Source organism: Neophocaena asiaeorientalis, unplaced genomic scaffold (genome assembly GCF_003031525.2).
Source record: "Neophocaena asiaeorientalis asiaeorientalis breed wild unplaced genomic scaffold, Neophocaena_asiaeorientalis_V1.1 scaffold31, whole genome shotgun sequence".
Taxonomy (NCBI): domain Eukaryota; kingdom Metazoa; phylum Chordata; class Mammalia; order Artiodactyla; family Phocoenidae; genus Neophocaena; species Neophocaena asiaeorientalis.
Genome location: NW_020175320.1, coordinates 2,493,176 through 2,516,247, shown reverse-complemented (window position 1 = coordinate 2,516,247; position 23,072 = coordinate 2,493,176). Strand labels below are relative to the sequence as shown.

Here is a 23,072-nt window from a genome sequence, read left to right as displayed (position 1 = left end):
GGTGGGGTGGAGGGAGGTGGGAAGTGGGGGGTGGCGGGGAAGGGGCAGAGACCACTAGCACCTTAAAGAGCTTAGAGAGCTACCACAATTTCTTACCACCTGTCTCAGGAGCATTAACACTGCACACAGGCGGGAGCCAGGAGGAGTACCTCACCATGAAGAAAGGGGTGCAAAGAAAGTACAAAGGGGTGAAATGCCTTCTTGGACTCTCTTAAATAAATCTGTTCATCATCGTTTTTTAAGAGAATTGGGAAATGTTAATGACGTGTTTATAAATAATAGCCAATATGATCACAAATAGCATGATCTCAACTAAATTAAAAGCTGGAAAGATATATTCAAATATAGATAGATAAATATATAGATAGATACATATACATAAAATATACAGACTGGAGGGCAATATAGCCTGTACACAGCCTAAAACCTTAAGTGTATTCAAGCCTTCTGCCCTAATCCAACCTGAAAACTCACTTCTTCCCACATTCAACCTATCTCTCCCCAACTGCAAAGGAGCGTCATCCTGAATCCTCTTCCCCAAAAAAAGACCCCATAAAGCAGTTACTGCCACCATTCAGTGTAACCGGCTCTCACACTAACAAATGAAGGACAGAAAACACTGGAAGCGGGCTTCCCTGGTGGCACAGTGGTTGAGAGTCCGCCTGCCGATGCAGGGGACACGGGTTCGTGCCCCGGTCTGGGAAGATCCCACATGCCGCGGAGCGGCTGGGCCCGTGAACCATGGCCGCTGAGCCTGTGCGTCCGGAGCCTGTGCTCCACAACGGGAGAGGCCACAACAGTGAGAGGCCCACGTATCGTAAAAAAAAAAAAAAAAAAAAGAAAAAGAAAACACTGGAAGGAAATGTACCAAAATACAAATGGGGTTATCTTTGCATGGCAGCATTGTGAAGTTATTTTTTCTTTTCTTTCTTTTTATTTTTTGGTGTGTTCTAAATTTTCTATGACAAGATTATACATATGTACAACTAGAGTTTAAAAATTAGATTGAGTTATGGTTGCCAAAATATATCAATATAAGGAGGGAGCTTCTCGGTGCCAGTAATATGTGTGTTGGGGTGAGGGGTGGTGTATACAGAGTATACACTTCACAGCCACTTGCTAAACTGTAAATGCAGGTTTTAAGCATTTTTTTCTGTAGGTTTTATATCAAAATAAAAATGTTAATTTTAAAAAGAGGCAATGGCCTCAGCTAGTGTAAAATATAATCTGCTTGGTTTGGTTTGTTGTTTTGTTTGCTTAGTTTCTTGGGTTTTTTGCATGTGAGCGGAATAGAGGAGGCTGGCCAGTGGCTTCGTTTGTGGAAGGGGAAAGATATTGAGAAAGTTAGTGAAAAGAGCTGAAAACGTTAGATGTGTGTATCACAGGTCAGCTAGGTGGCCTGTATACAATGTATCAAGAGCTGAAAACGTTGGATGTATGTATCACAGGTCAGCTAGGTGGCCTGTATACAATGTATCAAGAGCTGAAAACGTTGGATGTATGTATCACAGGTCAGCTAGGTGGCCTGTATACAATGTATCAACTCTTTTTTTTTTTTTTTTTTTTTTTGCGGTACGCGAGCCTCTCACTGTTGTGACCTCTCCCGTTGCGAAGCACAGGCTCAGCGGCCATGGCTCACGGGCGCAACCGCTTCACGGCACGTGGGATCTTCCTGGACCGGGGCACGAACCCGTGTCCCCTGCATCAGCAGGCGTTCTCTAAACCACCGTACCAGCAGGGAAGCCCTCAACTCTTGCCTCAGTACTTTTCTTTTGGAATAAAAGTGCCTACAGTCTGCCTTAGATGGGTGGTGAGGGTTAATGACTGACCTATAGTAAACACTTTGAAAGCATCTGTAGCAATTGGTACAGCATGGGACATTTTTAACGGCTTATGAGAATTTTTTCTCAGAATTTTATTTTGACTGCAACCATTTTCCCACAACCATCCTAAAGCCATATATTTTGGAGCAAGAGGGAGAGCCATTCATACCCTGGATCCCTTGGGGTAAAACCATTTAGCAAGACAACGATGATTTCGCTAAGATTCTTTAAGCTGGAAAGGTGTCTGTTTTCAAGTTATTCCAAGATCCCAAAGGCCACAGTTACTGAAGTCCTCACTTCATAGTCCCTTTTTTTAAACCAACATCACATATCTAGACTTAAATTTCCAGCATATTCACTGACCTGAATGAATTCTTAAAATATTTTTACAAATTAGACTATCAGGAGGAACTTCTAAAATGGAAAAGAAAACTTAATAGCTAGTGAAGTGACAGGGACTTGTGTGAGGGAAAAAAAATACCAGTTAGAGTTTCATCACTCTTGGATGATAGAAATGTGTCCACCTGAAGCTATGGTTCATTTGAGGAATTCTCCCAAGGAGATTCCTGTAATATGAACCTGTGTGACGCTGCAAAGTACATTGTGATTTGTCCTGCACTTTTAGGGCAAGAGAACATGCAGATGTGTTTTAGATAAACATCACCTAAAATTTCACCTATAATCCTAAATTATAACCATTTTATTGTCAGAATGACCTATGTAATATACCTAATCCAAACACCCTAATGGTGATGTTTATCTACAAAAAGATGGTGATCTAATAGGTGATGAGCAATACTAGGTATGGCAATTGTTATTAATTTCTCTAGAGTAGTGAGTGTGAAAGGATGGACAAATGAAATGCACACACACAAAAAAACAACTAAAATGTTATAGAGAGAGGTGAGGTTTTCACATGCAGAAGTCAATGTGAGGATTAGAACGGAAAGGAATGAAAGGAAGTTTCAGAAAATCTATCGAATGAGGTACAAAACACATGAAATTTGGTATAGGGGTTTCAAAGTTCACTGAGGAATAGAACAAAAGTAAGTCAGAAACGACAAGGTTGAGCCCAAAGAAGACTGCGCAAGGAAAAATATCACTGCTGATTTAAAATAGGAGGATATGCATCTCATCATTTTTGTACCACTAATAAAAATAAATCCTGAACCAAATGCTAGCCCAGCATAATATTTCAAGTTTGCTGACAAGACTAATGATGCAGCCAGTAAGATCTGATATGTAATTATTGTAAGACCTCAAAGAGTTCATAGTTAAGCTAAATTCTAAGCAGAAACGATGTGTTTGGAGACAGGACACTAGTATTTAATGGAAAGAGGTCTGCAATATAAATCAGAGCAGGGGCTTGAAGAAGAGTTTTTGAAAAATCCACAGCTAACTTGATATTAGCAGTTAAAGTTAAGTAATAGAGTTCAGTGGATCATCAAGCAAAATAAACTATAAATCAAAAGGCATTAAAATAACAAGGGTCACTAATTCAGTAGCAGTTACAGTGTGTAGCACTCAAGAGACTAGAAATAGTTATGTAGAGGTGGCAGAACAACGTTTATTTAGTCAGTGTTAACAAGGAATTTTGGATATACACAATGTAAAAGAAAAAAATCTTACTTTTGTGTATGTGAAGCTGTCACTATTTTTTTAGAGATTCTCTCTAGTTATTTTGTGTATATATTCAACCATCTTATGGTTAGTCCTTCATAAATACTTAATCCACCTTAAACCATTTGAATATACACTGCATTCCAAAATGAGATTAAGAAAACAGTTTACATGTTATGTAGAGTGGCTTTAACTACATTCTTTGAGAGTTTTTCATTGTTCTTCCCCATTACTTCAAAGACCCTCCCTCATTGTTGCAGGTTTTTTATCAGTGACAAAACAATTTGCTCAAGTCTCCTTAAAATAAAAACTATCCAGAAGGAATCTAAATGTAACCTTGAAGAGCTATAATTCAAGAGATGTGAATCACTTTATACACTAATTCTAGTATGTCCCTTAAGACTTCCTTATAAGGTAACTTATGCATTCTATGTCTCATGTTATTGAAAAATGTCCCTGTAAAAAAAAAAAGCCAGAAAATAAATCATGTCTAAGAATGTAAAAACTGGGCTTCCCTGGTGGCACAGAGGTTGAGAGTCCGCCTTCCGATGCAGGGGACGCGGGTTCGTGCCCCGGTCCGGGAAGATCCCACATGCCTCGGAGCGGCTGGGCCCGTGAGCCATGGCCGCTGAGCCTGCGCGTTCGGAGTCTGTGCTCTGCAGTAGGAGAGGCCACGGCAGTGAGAGGCCCGCGTACCACACACACACACAAAAAAGAATGTAAAAACCTTTAAAATTATATTTTCTCTACAATCTACAAAGGTCCATGGAAGAACAAAATAAATACATAACACAGTAATTACAGAGATTATTTTGTATTTAGCTTTTCTAATGCCATGAAGGAAAATAACACAATGGTTTAAAAAGTCTCTCTGCATCTATCCAACAATTCTTTCACCAGAATTAATAATGGGAATAATTTACAAATAACTTACAGCTTCCTTTGATTAATTAGGTCTTTTCTTTTTTTTCGGTACGCGGGCCTCTCACTGTCGTGGCCTCTCCTGTTGCGGAGCACAGGCTCTGGACGCGCAGGCTCAGCGGCCATGGCTCACGGGCTCAGCCGCTCAGCGGCATGTGGGATCTTCCCAGACCGGGGCACGAACCCGTGTCCCCTGCATCGGCAGGCGGACTCCCAACCACTGCACCACCAGGGAAGCCCAGGTCCTATTTTTTATTGAATTTATTAAGCCTTGAGAAGAGAACAGGCTCATATGAACTAAAAAGATGGAGAATATGAATTTGCAATGGTTCAAGGTTCGGCAGTATTATATGAGCAACTTGAGAAGCACAGTTATCAGAATGTATAAAACAGTAAATGATAACGGGGAGCATATACATATACTGAATCAAACAGCCAAAGAGACTGACAAATGTAGTCAGAGGCTCTTCTGGCCCTGATGTACTGACTTTCCCTTCACAGGATTTTGTGGACACTGTGTTATATCTAGATACTACCAGCCTCTTGGTCTTCTTCTCTCTCCTCTTGTCTGCCGACTCTTTAAGCTACTATGTGAGTCTAATCCAGGGGCAGCCTGAGCTTCATAAATTCAGTTAATCCCAGAGAGAAACCTACCGTTTTCACCGAGTCACTCAAAGCTTCCCACTGCTGGAATGGCATCGATATCTGGCTCCTTCGCCAGTGGTCATAGCGGGCTCGACTTGCTCCATTAGTCAAAATCTCCTTTGCCTTCTGCAGTTTCTGAAAAGTCTCCACTAGAAAACAAATTTTAAAATGAGCACTACTTTCCCAGAGGAGTTATTTTTAAACTCCCATACAATCCAACTGATCTCACTGAAATATGTCTCTGTTATTTACCAGCTGTGTAACCTTGGGCCAGTTCACTTCATCAAGCTTTAGTTTCCTCATTTGTAAAGTGCATCATAAGGACAAGTGAGATTTTGTACGTAATGTACCTGGCTCACCGTTTATCCACTCCCTTTACTGAGCTCCAGTGATGTGCCAGGTGCTCTCCCAGGTGCTGATGACACAGATGTGAACAATAGACATAATCTACCTCACGGGATAGACGTTTATAAACATTGGGAAAAATTACAATCTTGTCTACTAGGAAGAAAACTACCTTTTCTAGTTGGTAGTGTGATAGAGGGTAATGAGCAGGCTAGAGGAACAGTGTAAATGAAGACTCTAAGGCAAAAAAAAAAAAGCATGTTTATTTAGAGGAAGCAGAGGATGCCAATTTGGCAGGAAGACACGGGTCAGGGGAAGAACAATGAGGGGTGGGCCTGTGGAGTAGACAAGGGCCGGTCACCCAGGACCTTAGAGGTTATGCTAAGGATTCTGGTCTGTTTTTTCTTGTAAGAGCAATGGGAAGCTCCTGGGAGTTTTTAAACACAGGAAATAACATGGTAGGTTGTTGATAAATAGTAGCTTTGTCACTGATCTATTTGACCAGATGGCATATAATAGGAACTTTTCAAGACCTGTTGGAAACACTTCCAATATGTCTTCTGCTCCTCAGTGAAGTTAAAACTTTCTATAGAGCAGGATACAAGACCAATATACAAAACTCAATTGTGTTTCTATACATTAGCAATGAACAATCTGAAAATGAAATTAAGGAAACAATTCCATTTACAATAGCATCAAAAAAATAAAATATGGGCTTCCCTGGTGGCGCCGTGGTTGAGAGTCCGCCTGCCGATGCAGGGGACACGGGGTCGTGCCTCAGTCCAGGAAGATCACACATGCCGCGGAGCGGCTGGGACCGTGAGCCGTGGCCTCTGAGCCTGCGCGTCTGGGGCCTGCGCTCCGCAATGGGAGAGGCCACAACAGTGAGAGGCCCGCGTACCGAAAAAAAAAAAAAAAAAAAAAGATAGATAATAACAAGTGTCGGTGAGAATGTGGAAAAATTGGAAGCCTCATACAGGTGGGAATGTAAAACAATGTTCCTCCTTTGAACTACAGTTTGGTAGTTCCTCAAAATGTTAAACATAGAATTACCATTTGACCCAAGAATTTCAACCCTAAGTATATACTCAAGAGAACTGAAAACATATGTCCACACATATAAAAACTTGTATATGAATGCCCATAGCAGCTTTATTCATACTAGCTAAAAAGTGGAAACAACTCAAATGTCTGTCAGCCAACAGGTGGATAAACAAAATGTGGTATATGCTACAACATGGATGAACCTTGAAAACATTATGCTAAATGAAAGAAGATAGATAGTCACAAAAGGCCACTTACTGTGTGATGCCATTTATATGAAATAGGCAGAATAGACAAATCTATACGGTAATTAGGTTCGTGGTTGCCAGGGGCTGGGCAGGGGGAAATGGGAAGTGATTGCTAATGAATACAGAGTTTCTTTTGTGTTCACAACCATTTTATGAGGTGGATACTATTAGTATTATTCACATTTTACATAGTCTAAGGCTGAAGGAGGTTCATATAACTTGCCCCAAGTCCCTAAGCTACAAGTGATGGAGCCACAATGCAAACCCAAGCCTGCCAGGCTCCCCAGCTGGGAAGGCTACACTTGACTACCTTCCTGCCCCTTCCATTTTCCTGCAATGCATATGGCCCTCTAATCTCCACTTTCTCCTTAATCTCCAGGGATAATAAAAATCTTCCTTGTTCATCACTAAGATCCACGTTGTACCCTTGAGAAACTCAGAGTCTAGTAAGGAAGCAGACATATAAGCAAATCATTTCAATACAGTGTGATAAAGAGAAATATAGAAGCAAGACTGGTTCTGCATGGGGAGTCAGGACATACTGTACTAGTTTTCTAAACACTTGGAGTCATCCTTGACTCTTCTCTTTCTCTTACATTTCATTTCTAATTCATTAGAAAATCCTGTTGGCTCTACTTTCAAATGTATCCGAGACCTGACCTCTTGTCCCCGCCTCCACTGCCATCACTCTGGTCCAAGCCACCATCCTCTCTTGGCTGGATTATTATACTAGCTTCTCAACTGATCTCCCTGCCTTTGCCTCAGTCTGTGTTCTACACAGCAGTCAGAGTGATCTTTTTAAAAATAAGTCACATAGGGAATTCCCTGGCGGTCCAGTGGTTAGGACTCTACTTTCACTGCAGGGGGTGTGGATTCAATCCCTGGTCGGGGAACTAAGATCCCAGAAGCTGATCCCACAAGCCACATGGCCCAAAAAAAAAAGAAAAGTCACATAATGTCACTCTTCTGCTCAAAATTACTTCCATTTTGACTTTTAATTTCTCTTAGAATTAAATTGAAAATTCTTACCGTGGCTACTAGGTCTGACATGCTCTGCCTGCCCTCTGCCCCTCTCTTCCTTCTCTGACCTCAGTTTTTTTTATATTTATTTATTTTCGGCTGTGTCGGGTCTTAGTTGCGGCATGCGGGATCTTTCATTGCAGCACACGGGCTCTTCATTGCAGTGCTCAGGCTTCTCTCTAGTTGTGGGACATGGGCTCAGTAGTTGTGGCACTCAGGCTCTCTAGTTGTGGTGCACAGGCTCAGTGGTTGTGGCACGTGGGCTTAGTTGCCCCACAGCATGTGGGATCTTAGTTCCCCAACCAGGGATCTAACCTGCGTGCCCTGCATTGGAAGGCAGATTCTTAACCACTGGACCACCAGGAAAGTCCCCTCCTATTTCTCCTATTTTTCCCATCTTCCTTGCTACAGCCATAGTAGGTTCCCTGATGTTCCTTGAGTACACCAGACACACTCCAGCCCCAGGACTTGGCACTTGCTGTCCTTTCTACCAAGAAGACTTTCACCCCAAGCACTCACATGACTTACTTCCTCCAAATGTCAGGTCAGATGTTGTCTTGTCGATGGAGTTTTCTCTGACCATGCTACATAAAATAACTGCCCACTCCATCAGCCCCATTCCTTTATCTCCGTTGCCCTGCTTTACTTTTCTTCATAGTACCCCCTGACATTATATATAGTTATTTGTTTGTGATCTATCTCCTCCATGAGGATACAAACCCCATGAAGGCAGAGACTTTGTCTTGTTTCTGCTGCATCCCTTGTACTAGAGCAGTGTCGTAGGTGCTCAAAAAGTATTTGTTCAATGAATGAATGAGTGAATGCTTCCAATTTGGATGTGAATATAAAGATATTCATATAATGCTATTCCCTGAGCTCTAAGCACCAAAGAAATGACACATGCCCTTAAAACATTTTGTGAATTAGGCACGTTTAATAGTATAACTGGGAAAAATAATTAAAATTATCCTGATGGTGCTTAGAAATACCTCACGGGAAGTAGTCAATATCCTCTGGTACAGAAGATGTTAGGGCAAATGTACAGTCAATACTGATGGTACCACCATACCAATTGTGAAACTACTGAAATACTTCTGTACCTCAGTTGGTACAGAGCTGCTGTTCCTGAGCTTTAATCCCCCAAACACCACCACTTCAAGTGTTCCTCCAGCAGCCAGAGGTACTGCCAACCATGGCAGGGCACCTCCAGGACCCTGTCCAAAGCTGGGCAGCACAGGTACGTAATAGGTCATTGAATATTTAATATCACTGCTGGAGGTAGTAGCAATTAATAGATTAAAGGGAAGACCCTAAAGATGGGGTTATTAAAAGCTAAGGAAGGGACTTCCCCGGTGGCACAGTGGTTGAGAGTCCACCTGCCGATTCAGGGGTCGCGGGTTCGTGCCCCGTTCCGGAAGATCCCACATGCCGTGGAGCGGCTGGGCCCGTGAGCCATGGCCACTGAGCCTGCGCGGCCGGAGCCTGTGCTCCGCAATGGGAGAGGCCACAGCAGTGAGAGGCCTGCGTACCGCAAAAAAAAAAAAAAAAAAAAGCTGAGGAAAACAAACACATAAAAAACATCTTGCAATAGCTGCTAGCTACAGTGAGTAAAATCCTTCCTGTTGCTGACGACAGTGTAAATGTCCCGATGTATAAATGACGTGTCACTTTTTCCAACAGGATAAAAAGCTCATTAAATTATCACCATGGATGCACATGCCAGTTACTACTAGTGCAGAGGCTTTAAAGGTTTACATTTTTATCTATGATTTACCTTCTGTTTGCACATTATTCTTGGCCTCATTTTCCAGAGTTTCCGGAATGAAAGAATTATTCTAATATCAATCCCTCAACAGCAGTTGATAAGCAGAAAGCAAAAGAGACCTTACCTTTCCTGTTAGGTGGCCTTTTCCTTGTTCCATAGCCTTCACCACATTTAATAAAAGTGAGTTTGGATTTATATTTGTCCTTTAATATATCCACTAATCAAATGAATCATACAAGATAAACATATACCAGTTCTGGGAAGAGAGATCTCATTTTATAAGCTTATACAAGCAAATGATGATGGAACCTTTAAGAGACATTCTGATTTAACTCCTAGGTCTACTTTGAAAATATGAGGTTCTTTTAATTCATATTTCATAGTATAATTTGTATTATTATTAGTATAGCCACAATTTAAATGTAGACCACTTACAATTACTTGAGAAATAATAATAATAATATGATATCAGGACATGCTTTGAAAACAATCTGGAGGAAAATACACCACCTGTTAATAGTGGTTCTCTAGCAAAAAGAGATAAGAGCAGACTTTCACTTACAACATTATTTAACACTGTATGTTATTTTTATTCCAAGGGGGAAAAAGCAATAAAGAGATTTTAACGTACGAAAACATTGAAACATCGAGATATTTCAGTCAGTAAGAGACAAAGAGTTCCCCTTCTTCAAATATTCAAATGTCTTTGAAGCCTGCAAATCAATAACAAAAATACCATTTCACGGGTCCTTAATTTAGTTTGAAATCCCTTTCTTCAGGCTCAAAGAGAAGTTAATAAAGCATTGGCCTGAAACCATTACTGTTATGTGCACATAGGACTGGCATGAGTACCAGCCAGAGGCTTTTGATCTCAGTGACACAATTTCTATAGCACAACCAGTCCTGCGTACATCACCCACAACTGCAGAGCAAAGATCTCTAAAAGCCTTAGATTTAGATTTTTTTTTAATGAGAGTGAGAACAATCTGATGTTTATTTACAAAGAGAAAACTATCCCATTTTGTTAAATTTTTATCTTGGAATGCTGCATAAAAACAAGAAAAGAAAGTCCACTGACTCGTAATTGCCAACATTCATTGAGTTCTTCCTACATGAAAGATACATCATTTAATCCTCACAGCAGACACATGAAGTAATAATATGCTATTAGTCTACCCATTCCACCTAGGAGTATGTTGAGGCTCAAAGAGGTTGACCAAAATCAACTAGCTCATAAGTGGGAGCTAGGAGCAATCTAGACAGACAAACCTGTGTTCATATCTACTACTCTGTCATGCTACCAAATCAGTCATTTCAGTGGCAGCGGTTGAGACTACATTTAGCAAACCAAAAAAGTGTATATACAAGTTTAATTTCTTCTACCTGCAGTTGTTCTAAAGGCTTAGCCTTTCACCTTAATGAAATATGTTTCAAAATCTGTCCAATATATTCTGGATTTCAGTCAAGCTAAAATCAGCATCAGGGTGAATTTTTGTTTCACATTTTAAAATATTTTTATCAGTAACCTTAACCCTTCTCCAAGTGTGTAAAGAACCACTTAAATTTTCAGAAAGCCATATTAATCCAAATTAAGTAAATGGATGCTTAAACAGATTTCAAAGCAATTTCTACCCAAAGGTTGAATCATCTATCTACTGCAAGCCTTACAAGGGAAGATATTGATGTCTGTGTACCTTTTCATTTTAAACAATATTTACACAGTCCAGCGTTTCTCTAAACAAGAAGTCTTGCGGTAGCACATACATGAAAACTCCCAACACTATGGCAACTAGAATGGCAATGATTGCACAATGATTCATCATGCATCTTGAATAGAAATTGTTGGCTGGGGACAGAAAAACAACTCAAAGCCATGCTTCACTGGAGAGGAACCCAGTTAAAGAATAATCTGTGGTGGTGGGTTTTTTAAGTGTTTATCAAATTTTTATACTTTTATGCTAGGACATCTATCTTAATATTAACTCTAGTTTAGAGAGGTAATTCATATGTCTCCTACAGAAATGTTCACAAATTCATTCTTTCACTCATTCAAGAAATTATGTGCACAAAGTAGCTGTCCTCCACTGCAGGTGCTGTGCTAGGTGCAAGGCATACCACTTTGAATGAGACAAGCAGGAAGCCAGGCTCACTGAGCTTCCAGTACGACTAATAAGCAAATTGTCAACAAGAGGACAATATGATACACAGTTGGCCACCTGACATATACGTAGGGTGCTCTGGGTAGCTGGGGCACACATAAATCCCAGAGGAAGTGATGGCTAGGCTGAGACCTGACTCAGGAGTAAGACGCAACCAATCAAAAGCAGGGCAGGGAGGTGGGCAGGCCTTGGGGATGTTCCAGGCAGAGAAAGCAATAGGTATAAAGGTCTAAAGAGTGGAGAGCAGGGCACATCAAGGAACCAAGGTAGTTTTGAGTGGCTGAAACATGGGGTTGTAAGCATGGTGGTGGAGAGAAAATGAGGATAGAGAGATAAGTGGGGGGAACACAGCATGAAGGGGCTTGTACCTAAAGGCCCAGCAATGGCAAAGAATGAGCTGTCGCTACATGTACAATACGGGTAAATATCACAGACATAAGGTAAAGCGAAAGAAGCTGCACGCAAAAGAATACATACTGTATGATTCCATTTACATGAAATTCAAAACTAGGCAAAACTAATCAATGATGATAAGATCCAAAAATGGGAGAGGGTGCTGACATTGAACAGGACATGAAAAGGGACTTTCCCTGGGGTGGTGGAAATGTTCTACATCTTCATCTGGGCAGTGGTTAAACTGGTTATATGTGGACAAAAATTTATCAGGTTTACACTTATGATTTGTTCATATTGCCTTAATGAAAAAGGGGAGGGACTTCCCTGGTGGCCCAGTGATTAGGAGTCCATGCTTCCACTGCAGGGGGCCTGGCTTCAATCCCTGGTCAGGGAACTAAGATCCTGAAAGCCATGTGTCGTGGCCAAGAAAAAGGAGGAGGGTCAAATGAGCAGAAATAATAGTTAAGTATCTAACAAAAGATGACTTCATACATTGGAAAATGACTTGTTTATACAAATCAAAGGGATCAATGATTTCTATAGAAAATTAATTAAGAGATATACGATAAGGTAAAAAATTTTTTTAATGAAGAGGGGTTAGGTCTTACCATCTGTGAAATATGGAGTTATAGACAGGTTTTAATCATAATATTTTCCTTATAGAAAAATCATATGTATACACATACTATACACATACCTATAGTATACACATATAGTAAACATAGTCATCAAATTTAAGATAGTATTATCTACCCTGAGGGTAAAATCAGGGTAGGAATACACAAGAGATTTCAACTGCACTGGTAAAGTTTTAAGCTGTGTGATACATACATGGGCATTTGTTATGGTATTCTTTGTACTGTTTTGTACATATTAAATCTTTTATTTCTTTCCATAACTAGAAAGAAAGACCACTATTTGCAGTGTGAAGCAATTAAAGGAGTCCTGTAAGGATTCAGGCATGAAATGATAGTGGCTTACCTACTGCAGCCTGACCAACTGAATGAATGGTGGTGCCGTTTATTGAGATGGGGAAACATAGAAAAATGGGCATGATTTTAAGAGGTGAGAGGAGGATGAATAACGAGTCCAGTTTTTGACAGAGTGACTCTGAATTGTCTCCAAAAGGAGATTTCCAAGAAGCAGTTGAAGCTACAGTCTGAAACTGAGGAATGAGAACTGAGTTAAGGATAGATTGGAGAGCCATCAACAAATAGCTGATGATTGAAACCACAGACTTGGACAAAACTCCAGAGAAAAAATGGGGAGTAAACCCAGAAGAGAGTTTAGAAGGGAACCTTAGGACAGAAGGGAAGGAAGTCACAAAGGAGACAGAAAGAGCAGCCCAAGAAGTAGGAAAAGCATAAGGGCGTACGTATGCTGGTAGCTAAGAAAAAGGAGTGTCAAGAAGGTGAGCATGGGGCTTTCCTAGAGGCGCAGTGGCTGAGAGTCTGCCTGCCAATGCAGGGGACACGGGTTCGTGCCCCGGTCCAGGAAGATCCCACATGCCGCGGAGTGGCTGGGCCCGTGAGCCATGGGCGCTGGGCCTGCACGCCCGGAGCCTGTGCTCCGCAATGGGAGAGGCCACAATAGTGAAAGGCCCGCGTACCGCAAAAAAAAAAAGAAGGTGAGCATGGTCAGTAGTGCCAAATTCTGATGCAAGCTCAGGGAAGGTAAGGACTACAATGTGGACCATTGAATTTGGCAGCCAGGAAGTCCTTGGTGACTATTACAAGAACTGTTTCCTAAAAAGGTGAGGAGGAAGTCAGACTGGGATAAATTGAAAATGGCAAAAGGGAAGTAGAGATACCAACTGTGGACTTCTCTTTCAGGAAGTTTGGCTCTAAAGGGAAGGCAAGAGATAGGGAAGGAGCAGGAGGGTGACAGGTTAAGGAAGGATTATTGGTTTGCTTGTATTTTTTCAAGCTGAGATACACAAAAGCATTTATGCATAAATTTATGATCATGAAATGTAAATTATGATAAAGAAAAAACAAATGTACGAATATATTATTATATAATATAATGGACCTATTCAGGTCTTCAAAATGAAGAAAACACAGCAAGGTTCTCATCAAGACAGCCACCTGGTTACAAACATATTTAAGTCATGTCAACATTTGAGAAATGGTGAAATAAAGCATAAACTGGACAGATTTGAAACCATGAAGCAGAACATTATAGCAGAAAGATAAATGAGTATCAAATGACTACTGTTAGAAAAAAACCCTACCCAATTCCCTCCTCTCCTTCCATCTGATAGTGCAAAAACATTCTTTGGCATTGAATGAAAGAATAATTTTGAGTGTAAATAGATAAAAGAAAATGAAGTTACTATTAAAGCCTTTTTAGATCTCTATGCTCTACATTTTCATGAGAAACAGCCATTATTAAATACTTACCAGCTTTGGAGTTTTCAGGATGCTTGTCAGGGTGACATTCCAGGGCCCTGACCTTAAATTCTGCCAGGATTTGTTCAGCCTAAAACAAAAATCAATGTTTAAAATAAGGAATCCAGGGCTCCCCTGGTGGCGCAGTGGTTGAGAGTCCTCCTGCCAATGCAGGGGACACGGGTCCGTGCCCCGGTCCGGGAGGATCCCACATGCCGCGGAGCAGCTGGGCCCGTGAGCCATGGCCACTGAGCCTGCATGTCCGGAGCCTGTGCTCCGCAACGGGAGAGGCCACAACAGTGAGAGGCCTGCGTACCACAAAAATAAATAAATAAATAAATTTTTAAAAGGTACAAACTTCCAGTTATAAAATAAATAAGTACTAGAGATGCAATGTACAACATGATAAATATAATTAACACTACTGTATGTTAAGTAGTGTTAAGAAAGTAAATCCTAAGAGTTCTCATCAGAAGGAAAAAAAATTTCTATTTCTTTATTTCATATTTATGTAGATGATGGATGTTTAATAAGCTTTCTGTGGTAATCATTTCATGATGTATGTAAGTCAAATGATTATGCTGTACACTTCAAACTCATACAGTGCTATATGTCAATTATATCTCAATAAAATTGGAAGGAAAAATTTTTCACAATTCAAAAAAAAAGGATAAACCTGATAATTCTGTTACCAATAAAGTTTGGTTAGAGATTTTGATTGGGAAAACAGAAACTTCAACCCAAACTAAAATGAGGTTTGAGAGCCATTTATGATTTTATTTGATTTCACTCACCCATCTAATCCTTATTATCATGAATTATCAAGACTTGGCTTCATTAATTATAATTGCAATGTCAACAGCAGGGTACAACAGTGGTTATGTGGCTCTTGGATTCTGATTACTTTGTTTTAAATCCCAGTTCTGCCCTGAGACTTTAGGCAAGTTGTGTAATTTCTATGTGCCTAGGTTCTCTCATCTTTACGTTTCATGAATAAGTCGAGCACTTAACACAAAGCCCAATCACAGTAAGAACTCAGTAATAGTAGCTATTATTAAATGTCAGTGGTTAAGTAACTTGAACTCATTTAGCTTATTACTATAAAAGCTGAGTTTTTTGTTAACTAAGCAGATGGAATTCAAATCCAATAATCGTAACCACTGTTTTATGTGGCCAAATTCTTCAGACTTAGGGACCTATTATCAAATACTATATTTACTATACATGAATTAATGAAAGCAAATGCCTCTTGTTTGAGAAATGAATTCTCAAGCAGTTCAGCTCAGTATTGTCAGAAGATTCATGGGAGAAACATTTTTATCAGCTCCACGTCATCCTTAATCAATTCTCGTTAAAATATCTTCACTTTTACAATCAAAGACAGGCTGTATTAGATATGAGTATGTTTAAAGCCCAGACTGATATCTCTACTCGTTTCCATGTTAAGCATGTACTGGGAAACACTTGGAATAACAGGAAGAGATAGATTTCCTAGTAAGAACTGTAATTAATTATGTTTCCTCTTCCTGGGTGCTCCCTTTACCCCTTAGTCACCATAACCTGCTAATAGAATGAAGAAAATTGAGATTGGGACTTGTTTTTAAAATTTAAATATTAAATATTTTAAAGAATCTAGTAGTAAGCATTTTTTTTTTTTTTTTTTGCAGTACACGGGTCTCTCACTGTCGTGGCCTCTCCCGTTGTGGAGCACAGGCTCCAGACGCGCAGGCTCAGTGGCCATGGCTCACGGGCCCAGCCACTCCACGGCATGTGGGATCTTTCCAGACTGGGGCACGAACCCGTGTCCCCTGCATCGGCAGGCGGACTCTCAACCACTGCGCCACCAGGGAAACCCTAGTAGTAAGCATTTTTAATTAACAAGTAATTTGTGAATACTCACGAACTCTCTTTGAAAAAATTTCTATCAATACAGGTTTTTTTTTAAAAACCTTTACTTCTTTTCCCCTAAGATAACAGAATCCTTCAAGACACATTTTTACACACTTATATACATATTTATGTATATATTTTGGGGGGATTTAACAACACAAATGGATAAAATTATACCTATCTATCAAAGGTAGAAAGTTTGGAGTTTTTGTTGTTGTTTTATTTTTTAATTCCTATCCCATCTTTAAAAATTAAGAATAATCCATATCTGTCTTTCATTACTTTTCATAGTTTTACTGTCACAAAGTTTATCACAAATCTCCTATGTACGGCTGGTTCTGGGTAAACTAACCAGTAAAGAGGCTTAGTTTGTCTTGGGCATGTTCTATTTATCTCCTGGCATCACCACCCCACGTGCCTGGTGCCAAGTGTGGCCCATGGACAAGTGAGGCCCTCCATGTCAAGGTCCACTGAATCTTGCCTTCCAGACCCAATATCCAATGGTCTGGAAAGCTGTCTACCCTATCGGCCAATAAACATAAAAAAAGGTTCAACTTTACTCATAATTAAATAAATCAAAACATCCACGGGATGATCATGACCAGTGTCACTGAGGGTGCAAAGAAATGAACTCTCTCATGCTTTCCTGGTGAGGACGTAAATGGTGCAGATTTTCTGGAAATCAATTGGGATATACACATATATAAAAATCCTTGGGAATTCCCTGGTGGTCCAGTGGTTAGGACTCCACGCTTTCACTGCCGAGGGCCCAGGTTCGATCCCAGGACAGGGAACTAAGATCCCACAAGACAGGTAGCATGGCCAACAAAATAAATTTAAAAAAAATTTTTAATCCTGTAATTTTTTCATACTCTTTGATTCAACAATTTCAATTCTAGGAATTTGGCTAAGAGGATAATCAGAGGTAGGAAATGGATTTAGTTATAAGAAAGTTCAATGAATTAAAAGTTATACACTTTAGGGCTTCCCTGGTGACGCAGTGGTTAAGAATACACCTGTCAGGGCTTCCCTGGTGGCTAAAAAAAAAAGAATCCACCTGCCAATGCAGGGGACACAGGTTCGTGCCCTGGTCCAGGAAGATCCCACATGCCACGGAGCAACTAAGCCCATGCGCCACAACTACTGAGCCTGCACTCTAGAGCCGGCGAGCCACAACTACTGAACCCACGTGCCACAAATACGGAAACCTGTGCACCTAGAGCCCATGCTCTGCAACAAGAGAAGCCACCGCAATGAGAAACCTGCGCACCGCAACAAAGAGTAGCCCCCGTTTGCCGCAACTAGAGAAAGCCCACACGCAGCAACAAAGACCCAGTGCAGCCAAAAATAAATTCATTAAGTAATTAATTAAATTAAAAAGTTATACATTTTAAACAAAAACCTATGTGCCTAGTAATAGGATATTTGTTACAGTTAATTGTAATATAGCTTTAAGATGGGATACTTTGCAGTCATTAAAAAAATCATCTTTTAGTAGAAGACAATAATCTGAAAAATTTTATATAATGCATTCTATGAGAAAAGATAAGCTACAAAGTATTATGTACGATATAAAACCTTAATGTTTTCTCAAAAGGAATTATGTAACATGTGAATATGTAAAATAAAGATAATGATAATAATTGCTAAGATTTATTGAGATCTTCCCAGATTGGGGCACGAACCCACGTCATCGGCAGGCGGACTCTCAACCACTGCACCACCAGGGAAGCCCCCACCTGTTTTTAAAATAAAGTTTTATTGGAAGACAGCCATGGTCATTCATTTACATGTTATCTTTAGCTACTTTCTCACAATGGCCGAATTGAGTGGTTGTGTCAGGGACCATAAATCCTGCAAAATCTAAAATATTTGCCATCTCAGCATCAGCACCAAGATGACACACGCAGGGACTTCCGTGGCGGTCCAGCAGTTAAGACTCTGCGTTCCCAATGCAGAGGACACGGGTTCGATCCCTGGTCAGGGAGCTAAGATCCCGCTCGCCGCACACGCCAAAAAAAAGAGAGACAAGCAGGACACCTGGGTTTAAGGAAGTACTCACTCTCTCTCAGGTCTCTGCACTTGCAGAAACCCTGAGAGTTAGTGCCTCCTTAAATTTTTGTATCATAAGCACTCTGCTTGCCTCACCCTAGTGCTGACCCTGTCTATCTGGTCCTTTACAAAAAATGCTTGATGACCACTGGTTGAGTTAATACTATTGTACCAATGTTAATTTTCTGATTTTGATAATGGTACTACCATTAAATATGATGTTAACATTAAGGAAGCTGGGTGAAGTGTATACAAGAACTCTATTATGTTTGCAACTTTTCTGTAAGCCAAAAATTATTCCAACATAGATGGAACACAGAAGATTTTTAGAGCAGAGAAACTACTCTCTATGATACACTATGATAAGGTGGATAAATGTCATTGTACACTTGTCCAAACCCACAGAAAGTACAAACCCAAGAGTGAACCATAATGTAAACTATAGACTTTGGGTGATAATGATGTGTCAATGTAGGTTCATCAGTTGTAACTCTGGTGGGAATGTGGATAATGGGAGAAGCTATGCATCAGTGGAGGGGGCAGGTATATGGGAAACCTCTGTATCTTGCCTTCCATTTTGCTATGAACCTAAAATTGCTCTTCAAAAACTTCTATTAAAAATCATTTCAAAATAAAATATTTTTAAAATAATGTGAATTGTAGAATAGAATGGGGACTTCCCTGGTGGTGCAGTGGTTAAGAATCCACCTGCCAATGCAGGGGACACAGGTTCGAGCCCTGGAAGATCCCACATCCCACAGAGCAACTAAGCCCGTGCACCACAACTACTGAGCTTGTGCTCTAGAGCCCGCGAGCTACAACTACTGAAGCCTGCACACCTAGAGCCCGTGCTCCACAACAAGAGAAGCCACTGCAATGAGAAGCTCGTGCACCACAAGGAAGAGTAGCCCCCTCCTGCAGCAACTAGAGAGAGCCCATGCGCAGCAACGAAGACCCAACGCAGCCAAAAATAAATTAATTAAGTGATTTTAAAAGAATAGAATGAATTTATGAAGTTCCAAGTGTACAGTGTTACCGTGAGGCCAAAACAACTCCCTCAACCACGACAACTTACTATATGCCAGGCACTATTCTAAGCACCTTATGTATCATGTCTCATTTGATCCCAACAACACCTCCATGAGGTGAGTACTATTATTATCCCCATTTGCATATTAGGAAACCCAGCCATAGAAAAGTTAAATAATTTTCCCAAGGTCACATAGCCAATAAATTGTTAAGATTTAAACCCAGGTGGTCTGAAGTCAATAAGAAAGAGAACTAGAAAAAAAATAGGTGTTTCTATTTATTGAGTTTATGCTCAGTTTTCAAGTCCATGAAATCTTGAAATGAGAAAGTCTTATTACTACTGAAATGTTGACCAGATATTAAAAAATCAGTTAAGATCCACACCCAAGAGGATGCCTTACACCGGTAGTGTGTGGTATATGCATCAATAAGGACTTCAGAAGATTTCATAGCATGTGTCTATGTAAAATCTGATATAGGGAGAAAAAGCTAACTGATTTGGGCTCAAATTTCAGTAAATGTTTTTGAACAGGGGGTATTTGTTTCCTACTCAACAGCATGGAAATCCTCCCGTGGCCTCATATATGTCATTTAATTAATTTCCAACACACACTTTAAAGTGTAACAACTGTATACTAAAGCAAAGAATTATGTGTGTATCTAACTCAACTGTTGTAAGTGGAATCAAAATATCAAGCTTCTTTGAAATTATAACTGCTAAATTGCTCTTGGATAGGAACAGTTCTGGTTAATTTTTTAGAGCATCAGATCAAGGAATATTTGAAGTAAAGAAAATCCATGCAACACAATTTAAGTAAAGGAAATGTCATAGTAATACTCAAAAAAAGGCATTAAAATATTTTTCAGTGAGAAGGATACATATAAAAAGAGGGGAGAGGGGAATTCCCTGGCAGTCCAGTGGTCAGGACTCCACCCTTCCACTGCAGGGGCCACGGGTTTGATCCCTGATCAGGGAACTAAGATCCCGCAAACTGAGCGGTGTGGCCAAAACAAAACAAAACAAAAAGGCGGGGCGGGGGGGAAGATATATATAAAAAGAATCGACAAAATTGTGACAGGTCATTGCATTTTAAATAAATGACTGTTACCTACACATGCTATGCCATTGACAGAATTAGTAAAATACACCCAGAAGAAGGACTGTCAAGACAATGCTTTTATTCTCCTTTTAATATATGCTACGGTATACACCGTAGTCTATTCAAGACTAATCTTTCTTCGTAGAAAGATTGAAAAGACAATAACAAAACTACAAAAGACTGACTAAAGGGTCAAGAGATTTATTAAGGGGATATTACAACCTTTACTTTATAACCTAGCATGACAATATTTTTCATAAATCCAAATCGTGAAACTTTTCAAATTAAATTATGTTCCTTTGATTCAAATAATTCCTTCAAAAATTATCTGGCAAGAGTATAATCCAAAGTATGAATAACACATAATAAGCTTTCTCAGTTGCTCTAAGTGTGTTTAACTACAAGGTACCTAAGATAACTTCCTCAGGGTGACGAAATTAGAGATAATCCTTTGTGTCCAATATTATTCTATTCTCCAAACAAAATGAAGTACATTTTATTACTTAACTCCAGCCTTATGAAGCAAAGATGAATAGAAAAATAATTTGCTTTAAAATATTTTAATATTAATAGCTATATTTTAGTAATAAAATAAAATAAATATTTTAATACTTGTTATATAAATATAAAATAATATGAACATATTTAATAATATAATTGAAATATATTTCATATTCATCTCAATACTTAAAATATTAAAAAACTGTAAATAAATGAAATGTTTAACAATAAGAGAATAACCAATTGTGGTACAATAGTAAAATGAAATACGCAATCATTAACATATATGTGAAGAATCTTTAGTAGCCTGGAGAAATCCTTGTTATAATGTTAACAGATAAAAAGCGAACTTGTCTTCAAAAATACATATATAGGAAAAAGACTGATGATTAATATACCAGACATTAATAGTGTTACCCTTGGGAGGTAGAATTATAAATGAGCTTTCCATAATTTAAAAAACTTTTACAACCTTTATAATTATCTATGGGGACTTTTAAAAACATTGTTCCATTATAGATCAAGTGAACAATTACAGAGTTTTCACACATTTTGTTTCAGAAGCCAGACTTTAAAGAAGTAATTTCTCTCACACAATTTGAAATATTAACATAAAACGATGTTTCTTGGTTTATATAATTTAACTGCTCACATAAAACTACATATTTTAATAAAAAATTTTAAAATCACTAATTACTAGAAAATTACATCTCATCTCAATTACAGTGTAAATTACCATAATGAAATAGCTTATGTATACTATGAAACACTGCCAATAGCAATTACAATTAAATTTCAAATATGTATTTTTAGTATATTTGAAATAGTCTATGGCCATGTGACAGAATACACATATTCAATCAGAAGCTTCCATAAAACTGAAAAAGGACATTATTCAAGTAAAGACCCAGCACATATTTAAGTCCTTAACTTTCTCTGAGCCAAAAGTGCTTTAAAATAATACAAGATTAGATTTTTAGGCAACGCAAGTTCCAAATTAAAACCTTAAATAAAAACTTGAAATACTGTTGTGAAAAAGAACGGCATTATTCACTGCCTTACCGAAGACAGTTCATCACATCCCAGTAACGTGTAGTAATCTTCAGTATCTTCCGACCTGTAATTCAGTATCGCGTCCATTTAGATTACTAAATCAGCTTTTCTTCCCTCTGAAACAAGAGGCACAATGAGCTGCGAATTAACAGGAAAAGCCTTATGAGGTCTGGTTTACAGCTGCGCGTTCCAAACGACAATAACTAGATTTAAGTCTGGCCACAGTCAACACACCAGATGTCATCCTAGACCTTTGTAAACTCTACCTTTCATTGGCTGTTTATACAAGAGAAAAGAATAGCCCACGAGCAGAACTGTTGCAGTGCTGCCTGGGATCTGTAGTTTGAATTTATGTAAGCGACGTGGATGAACCATTCCTCTCATGAGTCGACAAAGACTGTCCATTTTTACACACTCCCCAAATTGGCCATCTCTTCATCTCCTATATATTTTTATCTTTTTCCATTTTTTTTAAAGGATAGAAAAAGAATTGAAGCATTATGGTAAAATCTTAGGGTTTGTTAAATATGAGTAGTAGGCGCTTTTCTGAGTGTTTTTACAGTATTTCATAAGTTTTTAAATAGTTTAAGAGTAGAAAAAAATAGACTAAGAAGGCAAATTTGTATTCATTTGAAAATCTATTCATTCAATAAATATTTATTGAGGACCTATTTTATGTTCAGCACAATTGTAGAAAAAGGTGTGGTAAACAAGTCTCTGTTTTTAGGGAGCTTACATTCTGACAGAGGGAGGCAGACAAGACACATGCAAACAAAGAGGATTATTTAAAATAGTGATTTGTGTCACAAAGGAAATAAAATATGCCAGTGAGAAGGAGAACTGTATGATGACTGGGGTCTGATCACTGGGCCATTTCTCCTGGGCTGGCTGTCTCCACACTCAGGAGTGTGTCTGGCCTAGGGTGGGTCCAGGGTGCCTGTATTTCAGCTCACTGTGGCCCTAATAAACGCAGGATTTAGAGAAGAAAGTGAGTGGTCAGGGATACATTTTAACTGCCTTAACCCTTTAAATGCCTCCATAAACTATTGCCTTAAAAAAATACTTTTTCAT

At 39.3% G+C, this 23,072-nt stretch overlaps 1 protein-coding gene across 1 annotated transcript in view; it reads right to left on the bottom strand.

Moving 5' to 3' along the window:
* Window positions 1–22,155, bottom strand: part of DNAJC12 (DnaJ heat shock protein family (Hsp40) member C12) — a 30,598-nt gene extending 8,443 nt beyond the window's left edge. The window contains exons 1-3 of the mRNA XM_024765570.1: window positions 22,011–22,155; window positions 14,389–14,467; window positions 5,019–5,158 (exon numbers count right to left, since the gene is read on the bottom strand). Of these exons, the coding sequence (XP_024621338.1) occupies window positions 5,019–5,158; window positions 14,389–14,467; window positions 22,011–22,088 (297 nt within the window). The 5' untranslated portion in view covers window positions 22,089–22,155. The remainder of the gene's footprint in view (window positions 1–5,018; window positions 5,159–14,388; window positions 14,468–22,010) is intronic.
* Between the last annotated feature and the right edge of the window lie 917 nt (window positions 22,156–23,072).